Source organism: Patella vulgata, chromosome 7 (genome assembly GCF_932274485.2).
Source record: "Patella vulgata chromosome 7, xgPatVulg1.2, whole genome shotgun sequence".
Taxonomy (NCBI): Eukaryota; Metazoa; Mollusca; class Gastropoda; family Patellidae; genus Patella; species Patella vulgata.
This window is the reverse complement of record NC_065885.2, coordinates 35,429,913-35,452,681: the sequence shown is the minus strand read 5'-3', so window position 1 is coordinate 35,452,681 and position 22,769 is coordinate 35,429,913. Positions and strand designations below refer to the sequence as shown.

Here is a 22,769-nt window from a genome sequence, read left to right as displayed (position 1 = left end):
ATTATTTTGAGCTGTATTGAGGTAATATTCCAAAATGAAAATATTCATATCATTTTAATTTTATCAACAAGCGATTGACATTTGAATAAAATTAGAATTGACCGCCCAAATGATCAATACTTTAAAAAGAATGATATCTATATAGGACACAAACGACTGACAAGGAATTTCTGGGATTTATTATGCATATAATCAATCAATAAAATAATATCTAGGACACACACGGCGTATACACGCGTTAAAGTAGGTAATTCAAGGTATTACATATTCAAATCGATATATTCGTCGTTGTTGTGACTTGAAGTTGTAGAGTCGAGGTAAGTAATCATTATGTCTTTAAGGCAGCATGCCTTTAAGAAAAACTAACCACAATTTAATGGGGGTTTTTTAATTTGAACTAACAACATTTAAATAACTTACAGTTCAATGGCGTCTTACACAATTTTCAAAATGGCTTGTTATATAGAAAATCTAAAAAAAAATCAACACAAGTTGATAAAGTAACAAAAAACGAGGCTCTGCCGAGTTTTTTTTTACTTTATCAACGAGTGTTGATATTTTTTGATATCAAAAAAGACGAGTAGGAGATTTTATTTATCCCCTTCTTACATGCACAAATAGATAAATATAATTCGTTGTTGTAGAGTTCACTTTTACTGAACATTACGGCGTAGTGATACATCAATTTTTGACAGCAATCATTAACCATTGCAAAGTCCTTTATATTGACCCAGTGTTTCCACCAAGGTCAATTGAATAACAATAGTTCATTTTTAATAAAAAAAGTTACTTTTAATAAGAAATTGAAAATAAAAAAAAGTAGATCCTTTTCAACTAAACAATCAAATGCATGTAAAGCGATATCCTACGAAAGCCCAGAAGGCTCATTCCAAATTCCAAATTCCAAATTCCAGATTCCAAATTCCAAATTCCAAATTTGCTGCTGTAGCAAAAAAATAAATAAAAAAAATGCCAGTCCTAGGATACCGAGTAGCAAAGTAGCTCACTGCAGAGGAACTTTGCCCCAAACTGTTCACATCTGCCGAAGCAAACCCGAACTGGAATATTGTTATTATACTCTAACTGATTAGGGGGGGGGGGGGGCGGATGGCCGAATCGTTAGCACGTGCGTGCTGTATCATACGGCCTGTCATTGAGTCAACTGTCGTTGTTTCGAATCCCCGGTTGTACGTGACAAGGAGTAGGGTGGCCTGTCCAACCTCGTGGGTTTTCTCCTGGTCCTCCGGTTTCCTCCCACTGCTAAAGTCCCCTACGCGCAAGCGAATTATTGAAATAAAATTAAAACCATATGTTAGTCCCGAAATGACCTAGTTTGTGTCGAGTGGACGTTAAACCCCGTTTCTCATTCTCTCTCTAACTGATTAGTCAAAAGCAAAAACCTGATCCGATTGGTCAGATCAGATTTGGAATTTGGAATTTGGAATCTGGAATTTGGAATCTGGAATTTGGAATTTGGAATCTGGAATTTGGAATCTGGAATTTGGAATCTGGAATTTGGAATCTGGAATCTGGAATTTGGAATTTGGAATCTAGTAATTTGGAACGGGTATTTATCCGGCCCAGATAGGTAAACTAGAAGTAATTAGTTGTGTAAAATTACAATTTATATAAATTCTAATTTTTTTAATTGAGGGGGGCTGCCAATTTGCTATTTTATCGGTAAGACATGAATTTGGAATTTGGAATTTGGAATTTCGCATTTGGAATTTGGAATTTGGAATTTCGCATTTGGAATTTGGAATTTGGAATTTCGCATTTGGAATTTGGAATGAGCCTTCTGGGCTTTCGTAGATATCTCCTAAGGAGATATCGCAGTAGATTATGAAATGCATCACACAAGCGATACATGTATCTACTGTAAAATGTATTATTGGGTGATAAAATCGTATAAACGTATATTTATGTCTACTCTTCCGCACCTGAGGGAAGGAGGGGGGGGGGGCTGAATGGTTAGCACGTGCGCGCTGTATCATAAGGTCTGTCATTGAGTCAACTGGCGTAGTTTCGATTCCCCGGTTGTACGTGAGTAGGGTCGCCCGTCCAACCTCGTGGGTTTTCTACCGATCCTCCGGTTTCCTCCTACTACTAAAGACCCCTATGCGCAAGCGAATTATCGAAATAAAATTGAACCATATGTGAGTCCCGAAATAACCTAGTTTATGTCGAATGGACGTTAAACCCCATCTCTCTCTCTCTCTCTCTCTCTCTCTCTCTCTCACACAGCACTTGAGTTATTTTTTTTAATGTAATGGAGGTGTGGGCGTTGGTTACACCGTTTTACTCCAATGCTGGCTGTGTGTCGAATCATTATTGATATCTACCCAGCCCTAATTGATTTCATGTACGTACGGCCCACTGTTTCGAATTCCAACAGCCAAGGCTTCTTTTACATGCAAACCAACGTGTATACAAGGCCTTGGTTTTTCATACCATCCGAATGACTAGACTCTGTTGATTGCCAATCCCTCTATTTTGCACCACTGACAAGAGACAACCAGCCTAAAATCCGGGTCGTCCTGCTAAGTGAACCTTCGCCTTACTGATGCACCGTGACGTCTTAATGTTATTATTATAGTGTTATCTTATACAATCTTACGATGGTCTATTTTGTTTTTATCAGCAAACAATAAGACACAATGGATTATGAAATAATAGAGGATATAAGAAAATGTCGGAGAGTTGTAGAGACTTTGATGAAAGAAGAAATAATATCTTGTGACGCAGAAGGTATCAATTTAGGTAAAGATGGCCCATTAACACTTCTACAAATAGCTACAACTGACGGCCATGTTTTTTTATTTGATATCCATAAAGAAAAACGTATGTTCCAAGATGGTGGACTAAAACAACTTTTAGAGAGTAATCATGTTCGCAAGGTAAGGGTTAAAGGAGCTAAGTCGCTAATATTTGGGATCTAGAAATTGAGACAAATGGGTCTCGACACATATAATAATGTAATATGAATGTATATAAACTGATTTACATTCAATCGTTTCTGTTTGACTGTAATTTCTAATCAGTTATATTCGGCGACATACGCCATAAATTTCGAGAGAATAGGAATCTCTAGCGTCTTGTTATTCCAGTCTACACCGAGAGTATTTATTGCGCATGCTCTCCAGACAAGAATATGACGTCGCCGTTTGACATGACTTGTGGAATATGCCTAGCCTCGTTCTTCGAGTCCCTTGTTACAAATGACGCTGAAATGCACTATGGTACACGATTCGTGTACCAATGGTAAAATGTTTATTTTGTCTTAAATATTGGATACCGGAAGCCCATCTTTTCCCGGTAAGATCACAACATCAATGTTGATTTAAATTGGGCGTTAAAAATTAAACCCCATTTCTCTCTCTCTAAAACGAATTTTGGTAAGATAACACAATTTATTTTCTAGCACAAAACCTCCTTTATTGATAGGTAATGAGTGTTACTGATAGGTAACCAGGTCTCCTTCTCGGGGATATACGAATATTCCGAATTCAAAACTCGGCTAAAACCTTACAAGAGTGCGCCATGTGTAGCTTAATTATTTCCTGTACTCTGACAATACCATTGTATCGGAAAATGGAGGTCGGGGAAATAATTGATAAGTAGATGGAAATCTCACCAATGTATCAAAACATTTTATCCAATCTATTTCAGGTTTTCCATGCATGTTCTGGGGACAGCGAAGCATTAAAACATCAGTTTGGTGTTTCTTTGAGAAACGTGTTTGATACTCAGGTACGGACATTATATTATATGCATAGATATAGAAAAAGAAATAGTACTATATATCTGTTGTGTTCTTATCTACCTTTGAGGAATGATTTATTCTATATTCTTATTAATTACAGGTGGCTCACATGGTTATTCTTGAACAACAAGGTCGTTTAATTCCACCAATGTTAAAATTAGCAGAGATCTGTGAAATCTACGGCATGAACAAAATGGAAGCAAAGACTGATATGCAGGTAAGTGAATGTTTTCATTGGTATTTTTATGTTTGTTTATAATTATGGTTATTTGTATATGATTTTGTCATCATTACATTATCATTTATATTGCAACGTGTTATCTTACGTGATTTTCGTTGCGATTATAATTGTTTTATTATTATTATCATTGTTCGATTTATATAGTGCTTCATTACACGTGAAGTGTTTCAAAGCGCATATCACAAACATATACTTCAAACACACAAAAACAATCAAAATCAGGAGAACATAATTAAACACAGCTGCCTGTTAGGCGCTATTATTCAAATGTTTATATCCAACAAATCAACCGGCTAATCTCTATATTGAACTCAGTCGAGGTATTACCTGATGAACACCTACACCAAGTAGAGTTCAAAAATAAAAACGAAGTTTAAAAGAATCAACTTCATTAACAAAAATTAAACAATCAAAAACTAAACTGATAAATCAAATTCAAACGAAACAAATAAAACAAAGAAAATGAAAAGAGCAGTTCATTACCATTCTACATTAACAAAATAAAGGAAATCAACTTGTGAAAATTTGTTAAAAAAAATAAGAGCAAAGTAACACTAATGTTAATACTTTTTTAACGAACACATCATAAATATAATTAATTTTACCTATAATATCTATTTCAGAAATCAGACTTTATTTTGCAAATAAAATAATCCAAAGAGTTGTGTACGACCATTATATTTAAACAGTATATTATGCTGTTATATATATATGATAAAGTGAAAGTGATGAGAGTTAGAATTAATGTTAACAATTTGATAATTACTATATTTAATTTGTTAAATGTTGCCCTATGATAAAGTTGGATTCTGCTTTCTCTTGTTCAATCCATGCATCAACTGTTTCTATAGTTATGTCTAAAACATATATTATAAAACATCTCCCAAAATAATACTGTTTGTACTAAAATTTTTACAATTCATATAATGTACATAAAGTAATAAACCATTAAACATGGTCAGGAACAATGTCTTATTTAGAAAATTAAACTACAATATATTAGGATGGCAGTCGGAAGTCTGTGTAAATATAACAATTTATGGAATACATGTATAAAGATTTTAAATACATTGTATCAAAATTAACTTTTACCTTGTAGAGGTTGTAATAACTCGTTTAGTGATGATGTACTTGATTTTTCCAGTTCCACTGCTCTTAACATTTTTTTTAGGAAAAGAGACACCCATTTTCAAAATCAATTTTTCTATATCGATGAACTAAATCTCTTTAATTTCGTAGTTTTATAGTATTTTCGATAACAAAACTACTGAGAATTATCACATACAATCATAATATGTTAGTTGTGTGTGTGTTTCGGGAATTTATAAAACATGATTCATATTTTTAAAACATGCATAAAGCATGGTCATGTCTGTCCATGCATGGTATCTTATTATTTACTTACCCTAGTTATATTAACACCATATTCAGTCAAACATGACGATAATTCTCCTGAGTTAATTAGGTCTATAAGATATCTGTATAAGACTTTTCCTATATGTTGTGCTCTATTGGTTTGGCCATCAGTAAAACCCCTTTTTTCCTTATCTGCTAATGTAGTATTTGTTCGGGTTTACAACGAATAACATTGTTACCTTTTTATCATTGTTGCTTTATCACTACTGTGTTACTATTCTATGTAGCCTATTTTGTTATTGGTCTTTTTTTTATGTTACCATTGATACTGTCAACATTTTCGCTTTATTGACTGTTATTTGTTAACGATTTTATTTTCGTTATTTCAGAAAAAATGGAATAAAACTGTGCCAGATTATTGGGAACGTAGGCCACTTACACAGGAAATGACTGACTACGCATGTAAGGACGTTACAATTTTGATACCAGGAATCTATGAAAAACAATTAAGGTAACATAATTATTTAGCATTATTTATTATTTCGTATCTATGATATGGACGATATTGTTTAAAAGTGCCTTAACCAAAAATATGCTTGATGCATATTCAAAAAACAAGGTGCCGAATTGTTTTTTTTAGTTCCTGCAATACCCATGAATAAAATACGGCGACTATACTTGTTAAGTAATATCGGTTTCAGTAAGTCAGGTCTCTTTTTGTGGGATGTCGGCGTAACATATGACCAATATTATTAAAGCAAAGAAATTATTCTTTTGCGACTAAAATACGTTACGTTGAAAATGGGATTCTAGCCTAAACGTGCTTTCATATTTTGTTTTAGAAAATTAAAGTTGGTGGACGCAATGGACTTATTCAGAGAAAGGATTGAAGAAACGATTAATTATAAACTGGACCTAGAACTGAAAAAGAGGCGTAGGGAGAGAATGGGAAATGCCGGAAAAGCAGTCTTGCGTGAAATGGGTATAAAATATACGACGCCTGCTTCGTATGAGATTTTAACCGACGAAGATGAAAAAGCTGCCATTGATAGAAACTGGTCCCAAGAAGAGATTGACCTATGTATGACCCATGTCATACAAAATATGTACTACGAAGCCTTTCTCAAAGTTCTCAGAGAACTGGAAAAGGAAATGGATCAAGATGGCGACGATTTCAATCTTGTCGCTCATTACTACTATACACTTTGTAGAGCCAAAACATACTCGAGACCAAACATTAAGGAATTAGCAACGGATCTCTATAATAGATTTCGTCAAATCATATCTAATGACATCGTTAACAAATACAACAGAGAAACACCCCTATATTTTCTAAGAGACCAAGAAAGGGCCGTTATAAAGGATATTCGTATCAAGAGCGCCAAGGACAAATCAAAGTACCATTCGCTGTTGGTCCATTTTCATTATAAATTAAATGAAGAAGATTTCAAAGAGTTTGAGCAAAGACTCGCAAACAACCCCTCTAAGGTAACCGTTACTGAAGGTTTCTATACCTTTTTAGGTTATCAAACCAAAGACTCTAACATCCCGGCGAACGTTCGACAAGCCGCTACGCGATTAAAGCAAGCTATTGATAGAGCAGGAAAAAACCCCTTTCCCCCAAGGCCGCCACGCCCACCTCGTAGCAGCCGTAGACGTGACTATGAGGACGACGAATAAGATTATTAGGATTAGGGCTACTACTTCTACTAATTCCACTACTATACGTGTTACATTTCTTACGGGTGATGTTTTTTTTTATTGTGATGAATATTTCATATTTTAAGGTCTAATATCAATTCACAAGTTAGTGATTATTTAAATATATGTAATCAACGTCATGCCAACAAAAATATCAACTATGTATTGGTTTATATAAATCTGCTAATTGATCAGCCTGATTCACATTTTCCGCCAAGTAATCCTTGCTAATCTGTACACAAACTAAAATATCAACGACAGCTGATAATCCCCCGCCTTGCATTCATCTTATTTATGGATTTTATACAATACTTATAACTGGTGCTGGTTTGTTTGTATCATCTGTTTGTTTCGAGAACGCTGAATATTGCTGAAGGGGTTGGTCCAAAGTAAATAGACGAATGAGATTATCACATGGACTATGAATTATTATGGAAAAGCTTTAGATGCTACACTGTAAAAAAACTTGTGTTGAAACAACACAAACTTGTGTTGTTTTCAACACAAGTAAGGTGTCTCTATTTAACAACACAAACTTGTGTTGAAACAACACAAAACTTGTGTTAAATGTTGAAACAACACAAAACTTGTGTTAAAATTTATCAAACAACACAAACTTGTGTTGAAACTTGTGTGAAAATCTACACAATACTTGTGTTGAAATTTTTGAAACTTGTGTTGAAATTTTTGAAACTTGTGTTGAAATTTCTGAAACTTGTGTTAAAATTTCTGAAACTTGTGTTGAAATTTCTGAAACTTGTGTGGTTTCATACAAACTTGTGTATAACCATCCACAAAAACTTGTGTTGTGTTTTTCCCCAATTTATATACAGTATAGCAACCTTTTTATGCAGGACCCATCTCTTTGCTCTGTTAGACCTGTAAAGTTTGATAAAAGAAGGAAACAAAATTTTTTTTTGTTTTTGTAAGATTATTATTTATTCATAAAATCATAGGAAAAAGTAAATTAATACATCAAAACTAAATAGATATTTGAAATGTTAACAGAAAAACAGAATTCTAATACTAATTATATTGTGTTATATATAATGACCCCCCCCCCCCACACACACACACACACCAACACACACACACACACCCCACTTTACCCATCACAAAATAGGGGATCACGTGGCTAAGTGGGTAAGACGCTAGCTCGCTAGCCTGGAGGTCGGGTGTTCGATCCCTGCATTGGCCGAGAAAGTTCATCCAGATTTTCCGGCGTGGTTCTCCCTTGTCGGTGATGCAGGACGGAGGGGCTGACAAGGAAAGCTGTCTAGTCGTTCGGATGGGACGAAAAACCGAGGTCCCGTGTACACATTGGCGTGCACGTAAAAGATCCCTTGGCAGTTGGAATTCGATATAAGAGTAGGCCGTAGTGCCGCTGTCCGGGCAAAATTTCCCTCATAGCACACTGTATGGCGTATGCCCGTCTTCATTAGCCCAGGTTAGGAGCAGAACAGTAGGACGTTAAACCCTATTTCATTTCATTTCATTTCATTTCCATCACAAAATATAACATAGCTATTTAAATTGTTCTTAACCCCACACACTTTACCTATCACAAAATATAAAATAGCTATATAAATTGTTCTTTACCCCAAAACAAGAACTGAGAATATAAAGATATGTACACAGTATCCCTACCCCATACTCCAAAATATATAATTCAAATAATATCTAAATTTAATAACATCCAAACCAAGCACTAAGATTAATTATGCACTAAATTGAAACGATTTCAAAAACTGAAAAGTGCTACAAAATCACACTACAAGTGATTTGTGAGACATATAGAAATAACTAATATACACAGAAAACTAACAAAAGAAAAATGCACTATTTTGCAGGAGTAATAAAATGATGTAAAACCTTTTCCTCATTAAAAAAACCCCAAACAAAATGAATATTTTGAAATAAAAGAAGCAAAGCATCAAGATTACAAGATTGAAATAAAAAAATATCATATATACAAAAAATTTATATACAATCACAAGTCATAAGCCACAGTGGTTCAGTGAGTATAAGGTGTTGGCCGAGAAATTTCAACTGGATTTTCGGGCATAGTTCCCACTTGTCAGTAGTGTTGGATATGGCAAGGGATAATTGGGTACAAGCCCGGAATCGAAAGAGAGAGAGAGAGAAATGGGGTTTAACGTCCACTTGACACAAACTAGGTCATTTCGGGATTAACATATGGTTTAATTTTATTTCAATAATTCGTTGCGCATAGGGGTCTTTAGCAGTGGGAGGAAACCGCAGGTCCCGGAGAAAACCCACAAGATTGGACAGGCGACCCTACTCCTTGTCACGTACAACCGGGGATTCGAAACCACGCCAGTTGACTCAATGACAGGCCGTATGATACCGCACGCACATGCTTACCATTCGGCCATCCACCACCCCCTCCCCCATTCCCGGAATCGAAACCATCCCCACTGCGTTCACTTAGAAGAACCCTTGACAATTGAATTATTTGACTCAATGACAGACTTCCTGATCAAATGTGTGCGTGTTAATCATTGCCCCCCCCCCCCGGGTTCCCGTTAAAGAACCCTTGACAGTTGAAATATTTGATATAAGAGTAGGGTGTAGGGCAGAATCACTCTAAGAACACAGAAAAGTAGGATACTAAACCGTATTTCATTTCATAAGCAAGGGAAAGTCACCTTTATGTAGGTCAAGGTTTTTTGTAATTCTGGGTGTATTTGATCTACATTTGGTTTCTAGTAATGCCTATTAAATACTTTATGATTTCTGACCAAATTCTAAGTGATTTATATGTCACTTTACTTGCTACATTATACATACATTTCTGAAGAGAATTAAAATCTAATTGTGTTTTGGAAGAAAATTTAACATTAATAACAAAAAATAAATATTTAAAAATTGGGTCAAATGCATTCTTTCCCAGAAGTATAAAATAAATTGATGCTTGGGTTTTCTTGTTGTTATCATACAGCAAATACTCTTTCAATGGTGTTCCAGCCTAAAAAATAAAAAGTAGGCAATAAGAATACTTTCTATGGTTCACAACGTTTAAATAAACAATTTATTTTGCCACATCGAGACCGAGTCTCTATTTGGTTTCAACTTTGCGTAACGCTTATTGTGTCTTGTCCAGTTACAGACCCAGGCAGATTATTATGCTCAAATCAAATGAGTTAGAAGTCAGAAAAAAGTCTTGAGATTTGGGACTGAAGTCTCATAATAGGTCAACTATTCACCCTTTCATACATGTATTGTCTGCAAATCCAGATTTGGCAGCACCTATTTACTTGGCAATGTCTAATTATTTTTGGACCCATTCTTATTTTATTTCCATTGACAACAAATTGGATATTACCCTTTAAAATCTATTGAAATCTATTTGAAAGTAAAATACTGTCCATCATTATTTTACTGCTATGTAGGGCCTATCGCAACTTGAAGGAAATCAATGGATGTGATTGGCAAAAATCAAGCATGCCAAGTACTTGAAACAGCAGAGTCCTAGGCATTGCCCCAAGAAGAATAACTAGAAGTACTTCCTGATTAAAAATACAAATATATATGTTACTTACAGTTTGCGTGTTTTCCCCTTGTCAGTGATACAGGACGGAGGACCTGACAAGGACAGCTGTCTAGTCGTTCGGATGGGACGAAAAACCGAGGTCCCGTGTACACATTGGCGTGCGCGTAAAAGATTCCTTGGCAATTGGAATTCGATATATAAGAGTAGGCTGTAGCGACGCAGTAGTAGAGAGGGCAGTTCGGAGCAATTTTGGAATTCCAGACATTCCAAAGGTCTGACGTCACACAATCCTAAGGTCTGACGTCAGAGCATTCCACAGGTGTTCTATTTATAGTTTGAATATGGTTATTGTTGACTGAACAATGAGGTTATGAATAATAAAAAAGGTATGCAGGTGTTGTATTCTTTGATCGTGTTTGACTTTTGTAACGAGGGTATGGGGTCCACGAATTGTTTATTGGAGGGTAGGGGGGAAGATATTTCGCTTTATAGGCAGGTGTGCAGAGGTTACATTGAGTTCACGCCAAGTGTAGCTATACCTGCATTAAGGGACAATGACCTCCGCCATTAAGCTTGACAGGTGATTTTGTCGATTTTGTTCTAAGCCAATAGTTTTAATCTACATATTTGTGACAGGGTGTAGTTAAATTTTGGTTTTAAGTTTCGAAAATCTAGGTATAAAAGGGGGGTGATTACACGTTCAAATGTAGAATTGTTTTATGAAGTTGAAAACAAGAGGTTAACATCATGAGTATCGACTTGTATCGAAAGGATATTGGAAATGATTATTATTCATAATTCAATTATTTTTTTCATTATTTTGTTTTATTAATTAATTTCTTTTCATTAATTTTTTTTTCATTAATTCTTTTTTTTTCATTTATTCTTTTTTGTTCATTAATTCTTTTTTTTTTTATTAATTCTTTTTTTTTCATTATTTTTTTTTTTTTTAAATTTATTTTTATTTATTTAAATTTGGTGAAATTATTTACTGGTCTGGCGGTAGTTCTCAATTTGATCTTTTGAATTTCACGACCAAAATTTGGTTTTAAATAAGAGAAATGAAACGAGTTTTAACGTCCATACTGACTAATAGGGACTAGATTAATATTTTGGAACTTGAATATTCTCAGATGTCACCAATCAAATAATTGTTGTCATTTGTAGTATTAAGTAATATATTAATTAGTATATTAATTGTTTATATTAATTGAGGTTAATCAAACTCGTGTACTTGTTTTAAAAAATACAAATTGTACATCGTTAAGGTATGAGAAATGTTTTAAAATGATAATTGTAGTCATTATCGCATTAATTAATATGTTAATTAGTATATTAATTGTTTTATATTAATTTAGGTTAGTCTAACCCTAACGTACTTAAATGTTTTTATTTTAGCATTTGAAATATATTTAAGAAAAATAAAAGTGGTTAGTTCTTTAAAAACCAGGTTAATAATATTAATATTACATTATGTATTTAACAGATGTTTTTCGGGGTAGTAGGTGAACTCTTGACCGATATTCTAAAAAATGCCATGAACCTTTTTAAATAAACCAATAACCTATATTCCTTCTATGCCAGTTTTTTTGTTGGTTTTTTTTGCCGAGTTGTTAAAAAAAACTACAAGCTGTATGCTATTAACGCGTAAGAAAATGGCCTTAAAAAAAACAAAAATGACCAGATAATTGTAGTAATTAACGTATTAATTAATGTGTGAATTAGTATATTAATTGTTTTATATTAATCGAGGTTAATTAAACTCACGTACTTGTTAAAAGATTACAAGCTGTATGTCGTTAACAGATGAGAAAATGTTTTAAAAGTAAAAGTAGTATTAAGTAATATGTTAATTAGTATATTAATTGTTTATATTAATTGCGGTTAATTAAACTCGTGTACTTGTTTAAATAAATACAAGCTGTACATCGTTAAGGTATGAGAAATGTTTTAAAATGATAATTGTAGTCATTATCGTATTAATTAATATGTTAATTAGTATATTAATTGTTTTATATTAATTCAGGTTAGTCTAACCCTAACTTACTTAAATGTTTTTATTTTAGCATTTGAAATATATTTAAGAAAAATAAAAGTGGTTAGTTCTTTAAAAACCAGGTTAATAATATTAATATTACATTATGTATTTAACAGATGTTTTTCGGGGTAGTAGGTGAACTTTTGACCGATATTCTACAAAATGCAATATACCTTTTTAAATATGCCAATAACCTCTATATTCCTTCTAGGCCAGTTATTTTTATTTTTTTTTTTTTTTTGCTGAGTTGTTAAAAAATTACAATCTCTATGCTGTTGACGCGTAAGAAAATGTTTTTTAAAAAATGACCAGATAATTGTAGTAATTAATGTAATAATTAATATGCGAATTAATTATATTGTTTTATATTGATTAAGGTTAGTTAAAACCGACATACTTCAGTAAGATTTTTATTTTTTTATTTTAGCCTTTGAAATATATTTAACAAAAAATATAAGAGGTGACCTCTTTTAAAACAAACTGACGGCTAACACTAGATAATGTACTTAACAGATGTTCTAACCTATGGCTTTTGATTTTAAACTAGATAAAACATAATATCTTGCAGTAAAACATTCCATCCACATATATGTGTGTTACATACAGATGTGATCATGTGATCTGTTTAAAAAAAGGAGTGGCTTATTTAAAAGCTGATGACAAAGCACCATTCCTTTGTTCAATGCCAATCTTTCAGTCTTTCACGTGGTGGGTGACCTTTGGACCGATATACTAAAACTTAATCTGGAACTATTTAAAATATGTCTATGAACTTTTGTAAATTTTTCCAATGACCTGAATTCATCTAAAATGCAAATGACTTGCGAAATACACAATTGTCATTGGTTTCTTAGGTCTTGCATGAAATGGAAATTCACCGAACATGCAAATAATTTGTGACATACACTCTCTCATTGGTTCTGTTAGATGAACTTTATGCCGTCTGAACCGTATATGTAAATGACTTTGTTTCTGTGGTATATAACCACGATTCTATAAGACCTTCTTACCATTTTTCAAACTTGTGTATCAAAGGAAACCCTTCTATCCTTATAGATTTTTCATTCATTAGTTGTTGTTTTTTTCAATAAGTGATGTACATATGATTTATTTTAATTTGTTGAAATCATTTACCGATTATTTGTAGATATTTTTTTTTAATTTGATGGAAAGTTTGCTTCTGTAGTCAAATGTTTGAAATTTGAACAATATTTCATCTGCTGATAGTTTTATATTTAATGAAAGGTTTTAATAAAATGTGGTGGTATGATGAATCTGTTCCAATATTTGAATTATGAAAATAGTATGACCAAGTTTCCATGACCGAAATATGTTCTTTATATAAATGGGTTTTATTTTCGTTACACAGTATTTTAGATTCGATTTATATATTATAGCGGTGGTCACTGTTATCTTGTATGGAGTTATGACATGTTTTAGCACCATGTAATTTAATATCTTTGAGAACTAAAGAAAATGTCTTCTGTAAAGGCAATTTGGTGACTATGTTTAATTAACACCAGTCTTTTAGTTGTGACATATGTTTTAATCATCAAAATAAAAGTCAAGCACCTTGGTGTCATTTGATATTCTTGAGAACCAAAGAATATGTCTTTGGCGTGGGAAAGTTTGGCATGCGTTATATAACCAGTGTCATCTGATATTCTTGAGAATTGAAGAATGCGTCTGTTGCGTGGCAAAGTTTGACAGGCGTTTTTATTGCCAGTGCCTTAGCTGTGCCAGATGTTTAAAATATTTTCAAAGTATTTGCTTTTTTTTGACAAAAGATTTTGGACAAAGAAAATTTGATTTTGCTTAAGTAAATCCATCTTAATAAATGATGACTCCCAACACACACTCGGTTCCCAACATGCACACATACACAGATTCGCCAACCACACTCATAGGCTGCCACACCCACACACAACCCTCCCAACACACACACAGTGCTCAACATGCACACATACACAGACACACCCACTACACTCATGAACTGCCACACTTACACACAACCCTCCCACCACACACGCTCTAATTGACTGGAACACCGACACACAATCACCCACAAATCATCTTAACTGTCAAATATAGAGAATGTAATTCAATGTTAAAAAACGTACTTACCTATACGTGGCACAAATTATATACCCGTCATAAAATGTACACATTTCCCAGCGCTTGGAAATATATGACACCATACTATAAGATGTGCTTTAACTTTTGTCCTGATTACTTTAAATTTTTTGCCTGATTACCTCCCTTTACCCCTGAACTCTTAGAAAGAGCCCCAACATATGCTGCTTCAAGGAGCGCAACAGTTTTTTGTATAATACATACACCATCCTACCGGTACCCATTTACAGCTGGGTGGACTGGAAATACAGGGATAAAGTGTCTTATTCAAGGACACAAGAACTCGGCGCACAATTCGGGTCTCGAACCTGCAACCGTTCGGTTACAAATCCTACTCTCTAACCACTGCGCCAAGTTTTATGTTACTCGAGGTTAGTACAACCCCAACTTACTTGAATAAGGATGTTTCTATTCTAGTATTTGAAATATATATATATTTAAGAAAAACAAAAGTGGTTAGCTCTTTGAAAACAAGGCTGACATTGCATTATGTACTTAACAAGATGTTTTAATTGATGTTTTTATCGTGTCGTGGGTGATCATTTGAATGATATACTTAAAATATATGTGACCTATTTGAATATGTCAATATGAACTGTATATTCATACTCGACAGCTCCCATGCACACACACCCACACACTGTCATACCAACGCACAGATGTTGGCACAGCATTTTTACAGTGAAATATAGAGGTCGTAATTCTAATTGAGCAAAATGTAATAACTTTGCTTTCTTTTCTATCGTCGTTTTACAGGTCGAATATATTTCCTCAAATACATACATATACATTTACGGGACGGAACAATGTATGCTGAACACAACATGTAACACTCATCTAGAGTGTCTACCGGTGGTATAATCATGTTATAAGGGAGCACGAATCTTTACCAAATGACCCCACTACAACACATGGCGCGAATTATATCGTTTAAAATTACCCGTCACAAAATTTACACATTTGTCTTTGCTTTGAAAAATCTAACCAATCATAAACATGTATCCTACACGCATTATACGAATTATATGTTATCTCTTGAAATATGTAACCAATCATACATTTTTCTTGTAAATATGAATAAATCAATCAATAAATAAAATATACAAATTAGTTCAAGTTGGCAATTAGTATAATTCAAAAAGTTAGATGCCTTTCAGGACTTACATACTTAATTGATGATAACAGGTAGATTATAGATTTGCTTAAACGTAACATATTTCGTATCACCAAATCGACTAATGATGACACACACCCCTTTCACACACACACCAATCAACCAAAATATACAGCCTCACAAACAACCACCCACATCGCAGTGCACTTATTCACACATTATTTGTACATGTCAATCCCTTTGGCTGTATTAAATTTTAACATATTCAATATCACAACAACGTTAGCATGCGGAATATTAACTAATATAAGTTGCGTTGAATTAACGATTAAATTGTTAATTAATCTATTCTTTCATACAAAATAGTCTGAATTTTAATGTATTGATATCTTTAAAAGGTGGTCGGGTATCCGATCATTTACATCACCAGATACTATAGATTTACATTGGTTCAAGCGAATTATTATTCGTTAACTCTTAACTGACTCATGGTGCCATTACCGTTCAGTGCGAATTATTAGTACCATTACCGTTCAGTGCCAATGATATGTCAATGTGTAGATGTTCTGCTAATGACGGATTACCGTCCATATTGAAGGACAGTGGTGCAGATGTTATTGAGGGTATATATTGTGATGGGTTTGTGTTAGAACGTCATAGAAATAGGCCTACGCATTATGTGCTTGTAATTTTGTAGTCTAGATAATTAAAAAGTATTCACGATGAATGATTTTTAGTTAAACAATAAATGGAAACCACCATTACAGAAACCCCACTGGCTTCCAGTTCGAGCGAGGAATCAATTTAAAAGCCTTGTAAATGTGTTAATTCGATTTCTTCTGACACCGTACCCGAGTATTTAATAGAACTTTGCTTTCTATGCTCCCCGCAGTTCCAACCTGTGTACTTCAGGTGATGGCAGCTTATTGAGGATTTCGAAATATAATACGCTTTCTGGTGAATATGTTTTTAATGTCAGTGCCGCTAAGATATGGAATTATCTTTCTCTTCCATCCCGGGCTTTAACATTCACCTAAAAGCATATTTATTTCAAAAATGTTTTTGAACGGTTTTGTTGCGAATGCTCTTAGAAACAGTCATGTGTAATGAAGCTCTATAAACATCGAACAATAATAATACTAATGATATACACCACATTTCCATGAAATATCTGAATTAGAGTATTTGGCACAGTAATCTATGAAAATACCATTAAATCGAGATCATTTTATCCATTTACATGAAGAGTCTATCAACAGCTGTCTTTTTGTTTTAAATGAGATGACTTTGAAATGCATATCTATATTTTAACACTATTGATCATTATGACGTTGTTGTTTTTAATAAAGTCAAACCTCTTAGACACTTATGAGACAACAATAATTCTGATGTAGCTTAAATCAGAAAAATGTGGTTGACGAGGGTTTTGCTTTTTTCACTGTAACGGAAATGGTAGAGCAAGTTTGTCCAGAGTGCTGATCGACCATAGAATTTGTATCTGACCGGGATCAATTTCCACGACTAAATCACAAAAACATACAGGAAGAGAAATCTACCACGATAATTGGTTTTATTGCTAATCTTTTGTAGTCACCGCTGCAGTTTACGTGATCTACTAACATTTTTGTCAATTTCAATTTTGTAATAAGACGAGAGAAAGTGCGACAGACACTTAGTCTGTGTCGTTTTACTAGTAACAGTGTGTGGATTAGGAGGTATAAAAAACTAACACAATATATATTTTCAAAGATATCTTTATATTATTCTATACATTACAGTCACAGAAATATAATGATAATAATGTACATTTGTAGAGCGCCTAATCCATCCAAAAGTACGCTAAAAGCGCAATGAGACAATAGTTATATACACAGTGAACAGATAGTTCAATTTTCATCGCATTCTCGAAATACGTGAGTCTTCAGCTGTGATTTAAAAGTAGTCAAAATATCACAGTTTGTGAGGTTTTCAGTGGTAAATCAACAAATATACAAAGAAAGAAGTCGTTAAAATGTTGAAACACAAATAATCATCGAATTAAAATTAAATTTAAAATAATATATATTTCGAAAATATCACAAAGAATACAGAATGGCAAAGTGTTTTTGTTATTTGTTGGTTTCGTCAAGTTTGATACCTATTAGTATTAGATAGGGTTTTTTTCAAGGGGTTTCGTAACGGACTTTGTTATCTTTCAATGACTTGTTGGCGAAGAATCTGCATTTTAAGCTTGTGTTCGTTTACGATCGAGTCTATTTTTGCATTTAACAGGTTCAACCGCAGGTTCTGCTCTGTCGTTACACTCACTGGTTCGGAAAAGACCGAGGGCGGGTAATGTTTGATTACATTCAAATCTGCGTTACACTCTGTATTTTTAGGGTAGCCATCTTCGTTACTGTCATTGTTCTGGATAGTTTCTGAAAAGAAGGATACATACAAATAAATTAATAAGAAATGGACAAACCAGCGTGTACACAATACGAATAATCTTGTTGTTGCAATGTATTATGAAGATAAAACGTTTCTATCGCTACCGATTGAGAATGGTCACAGACCCCAAAGATAATATAAATAAGCATGTTCGAGTCTATACGATACAAAAAATCAGTTTAAGTCTATATGATGATTGTTTTTAAACAGGCAACTTAAAATCTTTTATGTACAAACAAATATACACCGATCCGCCCAACAAACATTCTATGGTTGTTGACTGTCATCTTATCATATTTTAAATGGTCGTTAATTACTTACCAAAAGATGCACCATTTTCTACTCGCTCAGTCAACCTTGGTTTCCTTCTTTTAATTGGCGTTTTCGTTAACTTCATTTCGTTTCTTTTAAGATAATGCCAGTAATTTTTTAAGTGAGCCCGCGTTCTAACAGTGAAATTTGGCTGTGCACAGAAACGTTTTTCAATTTCCTCCCAAGCCTGTTCTTTAAGAGCCACTGAATGTGTGTCCCTTCTGTTAGTACCAAGTATATGAAGGAATTCTTTTACTTCGTCCAGCAGGAATTTTTTCTCTAAAACTGTCATTGACGGTGCGCGTTTTCTTTTTTCAGCCATCACGTACAAATTATGTCTGTGTACTGAGAAAACTATCACAATTCAATTTTTTATATATAAATAAAATACTTACAGCAACATAACTCAATAGAACGAAATGACCAAAAAGCGAGTTTTCAACAAATGTTGTCCAAAGTTTAGTACAAACGGTAGCTGTATATAATATACGGTCAAAATCGGCAAGATTGCATTTGTTCATAGTTTCACTATATTTACGTACAAAGCACGACATGTTTATCTGTGTGTCATTTTATATTTCAAAAGGAAATAAATGTTTTTATTAGTTATTACATGTACTCACACTACATTACGATTCATTACTGGGCGTACATGGATCCCAAGTTAAGTGAAGCAAGATTTGGGTATTATGGGGATAATGATCGCGTGCAGTGTTTCAGTTGTAAATTAATATTGAAGGATTGAGAGAAATTCGACGACCCATTCCACGAGCATGCTAAATATCAACGAATTTGCCAATATATGACCATGATTAAATTGTCTTTGAGTGGTGGATACTGTTGGGAATACAATGGAATACTAGCTTGTGTTGTACAAGTGTAAAGCTGAATCCATTGACGCTGCTAAGAAAGTGAATTGATAGTATGGGTAGACCCTATTTATTCCTAACCGAGTGAAATTTCAAAGAAGATAAAGTCAAACAATGGAATATAGACAATATGCCAATCATAACACTAGATTTTGAACCCTATTTCTTAAACCAATGACGTTCTATCATCTCGGTCATTTCCGAACCAGTGAGTGTAACGACAGAGCAGAACCTGCGGTTGAACCTGTTAAATGCAAAAATAGACTCGATCGTAAACGAACACAAGCTTAAAATGCAGATTCTTCGCCAACAAGTCATTGAAAGATAACAAAGTCCGTTACGAAACCCCTTGAAAAAAACCCTATCTAATACTAATAGGTATCAAACTTGACGAAACCAACAAATAACAAAAACACTTTGCCATTCTGTATTCTTTGTGATGTTTTCGAAATATATATTATTTTAAATTTAATTTTAATTCGATGATTATTTGTGTTTCAACATTTTAACGACTTCTTTCTTTGTATATTTGTTGATTTACCACTGAAAACCTCACAAACTGTGATATTTTGACTACTTTTAAATCACAGCTGAAGACTCACGTATTTCGAGAATGCGATGAAAATTGAACTATCTGTTCACTGTGTATATAACTATTGTCTCATTGCGCTTTTAGCGTACTTTTGGATGGATTAGGCGCTCTACAAATGTACATTATTATCATTATATTTCTGTGACTGTAATGTATAGAATAATATAAAGATATCTTTGAAAATATATATTGTGTTAGTTTTTTATACCTCCTAATCCACACACTGTTACTAGTAAAACGACACAGACTAAGTGTCTGTCGCACTTTCTCTCGTCTTATTACAAAATTGAAATTGACAAAAATGTTAGTAGATCACGTAAACTGCAGCGGTGACTACAAAAGATAAGCAATAAAACCAATTATCGTGGTAGATTTCTCTTCCTGTATGTTTTTGTGATTTAGTCGTGGAAATTGATCCCGGTCAGATACAAATTCTATGGTCGATCAGCACTCTGGACAAACTTGCTCTACCATTTCCGTTACAGTGAAAAAAGCAAAACCCTCGTCAACCACATTTTTCTGATTTAAGCTACATCAGAATTATTGTTGTCTCATAAGTGTCTAAGAGGTTTGACTTTATTAAAAACAACAACGTCATAATGATCAATAGTGATGGAAAATTGGTAATTGCCTTGTATCACTGCTAACTATAAGGCGCAGGGAGCCTTGGGCAGAAATGATAATAATATGGTTCTCAGATATGTTACTGTGTACAGACTGAACAAAAAATATATATACACTTGCTATTACATGTACATTATATCATTGGCAATAATAAGATCCAATTTTAGTTTTTAGTTACACACTGTTAACCACCAATAGATGACAATAAATCATAAAATGTATTCAGCTCGACGTAAGACTTAAATAAATAGATACAGTTGGTTTAACTTGAATAGAAGTTTTAATTATCTATGCTGCATATATGCATATATCACCTTGCAGCTGAATCACATTACATATCTTTTTAGTTGATGTTCATATCGTCTTACGTATTTGTCAACATCAATGTGACCTTGTTCTATGTCACATTAGCCTTTTCAGACTTGTTACCACGAATTTACTCACCACATCCTCGCATAGTTATGAATTTATTGTTTCACTTGACTAAATAAACATTTTGTAGGAATGTATGCTTTTATAGATTGGACACTTGTTTGCAATATCATTGTCGGTGGAAACTGGCACTATACCCAAAGAATGACTGAACAAATAGCGGAGACGGGGTTTCAGCCGGCTGATTTAAATTATTTCTTTAAATACAGTAAAGCTTGAAATATGTCAGTTTTCACTCTTTAGAATGTTTTTGTAAATAAGCTTTTATTGTAGTTTCCGTGGCGTATTCCCAATAAGCGTTAGAAACAAAGATATACACCCTTAATCCCGGTGCCGATAAATGTTGGGTTGTGTGGAACATGCTAACAAATCTCGGGTACGATATATGTTTGATTCTGGTTGAGAACAGCATGAGAGCAACATGAATGTTTTCATTGGAGATGAGACGCAAATATTCAAAGGGGTCAGACAAACTCTAAACTAACCGCGTTCCCTTCACTGAGTCCCTGTCTGTCTACCTGTGGAATAACATGCATTTGTATCTATTAAATTTGTGTGGTAGACAGATTGATATTATTTATATAACGTCTTACCCCAAACAAATTGCAAAAGAAACCATGAAGTTTCTGAGAGCGATATTTCGTAATTAGTGTGCTTTAATGGTGGGAGAATAAATAATTTCTTTTTAAATTTTTCAAACACAAACTGGTCATATATTAAATAGCATTTTCTGACAAGACCAGCGATAATCTCGTAAGATATGACTTTTACTATGTCTATTAAATGGTTTTCAAGGTCACCGTCTTGCGCCAAAGTCGTGAAACGCACCGTCGGGGAATTTGTTGGGGCCTGTCTCCCCCAGAAAAATTTCTAGAAATTTCAAGTCGGTCTTGCCTGGCCGTGAATACGGCAACCTGAAAGTGGTCGATTTTAATGTAGACATCTGAACTCCAATCAACAAATCAATCAACCAGGCTGTTGTCGTTGCATTCACATGACACCAGACGTGTCACCGATGAAACAAATATGCCTGAAACAAATGTCGCTGTTAGTGCGACCCATTTGTGACAATTTCAAGGTCCCAAATAATAGTCCTTTTTTACTATTAATAGTAATTCAATCAGTAAGTGCTATTTACCTTATAATAGTCGTCTTGGCTTTTACCCGACATTACACAAAACACCAATGGTAACTGTCGGGTGGTCTCTCCAGTCTTAATGAAGGCGTGGATGGAAAACAGCTGAGACCATGGCTTGTTCACCACCCGAAAAGTTGCATCCATATACCAAGTTTTTGCGCGTGCGAGTAGTTGCATCTGTCTATCAGTACAAAAAATGTGATGGCGCCTTTCCCCAACTTTTACTCTTTTTTGATAAAATCCCGGTGCACTATGATCGATGAAATCTTCGTCAAGCTAAAACAAAAAATAAATAAAAAAGTACATTTAATTACATGTTAATAAATAAATAAAATTGTACATTTAATTACATGTTAATAAATTCTTATATACATGGGTATTTAATTGCATGAGTACTTACGCTTGACGACACGTCAGTGGGATCTTTTGGTCGCAGAGTCTGTCGGGTTCTTTGTAGCGACCTTACAAGTGCTGCCATGGGTGGTCTGCTATGAATGGGTTCTTCTGCAGAA

General features: G+C 34.0%; 1 protein-coding gene across 1 annotated transcript; it reads left to right on the top strand.

Annotated features, from left to right (window-relative positions):
• Window positions 1-274: 274 nt before the first annotated feature.
• Window positions 275-8,025, top strand: LOC126827030 (ribonuclease D). Its single transcript, XM_050556186.2, has 6 exons — window positions 275-317; window positions 2,642-2,897; window positions 3,670-3,750; window positions 3,864-3,980; window positions 5,750-5,871; window positions 6,203-8,025. Exons 2-6 carry the CDS (start codon window positions 2,658-2,660, stop codon window positions 7,038-7,040), a joined length of 1,398 nt encoding a protein of 465 aa, XP_050412143.2. The 5' UTR covers window positions 275-317; window positions 2,642-2,657; the 3' UTR covers window positions 7,041-8,025.
• The last annotated feature ends 14,744 nt before the right edge of the window (window positions 8,026-22,769 follow it).

Excerpts from the sequence above, each read along its gene's own strand:
- LOC126827030 (XM_050556186.2), top strand. The coding sequence starts at position 2,658 with ATGGATTATGAAATAATAGAGGATATAAGAAAATGTCGGAGAGTTGTA. Across the intron at positions 3,751-3,863 it reads GAAACGTGTTTGATACTCAG|GTGGCTCACATGGTTATTCT; the intron begins GTACGGACATTA and ends TATTAATTACAG. Across the intron at positions 5,872-6,202 it reads ATCTATGAAAAACAATTAAG|AAAATTAAAGTTGGTGGACG; the intron begins GTAACATAATTA and ends ATTTTGTTTTAG.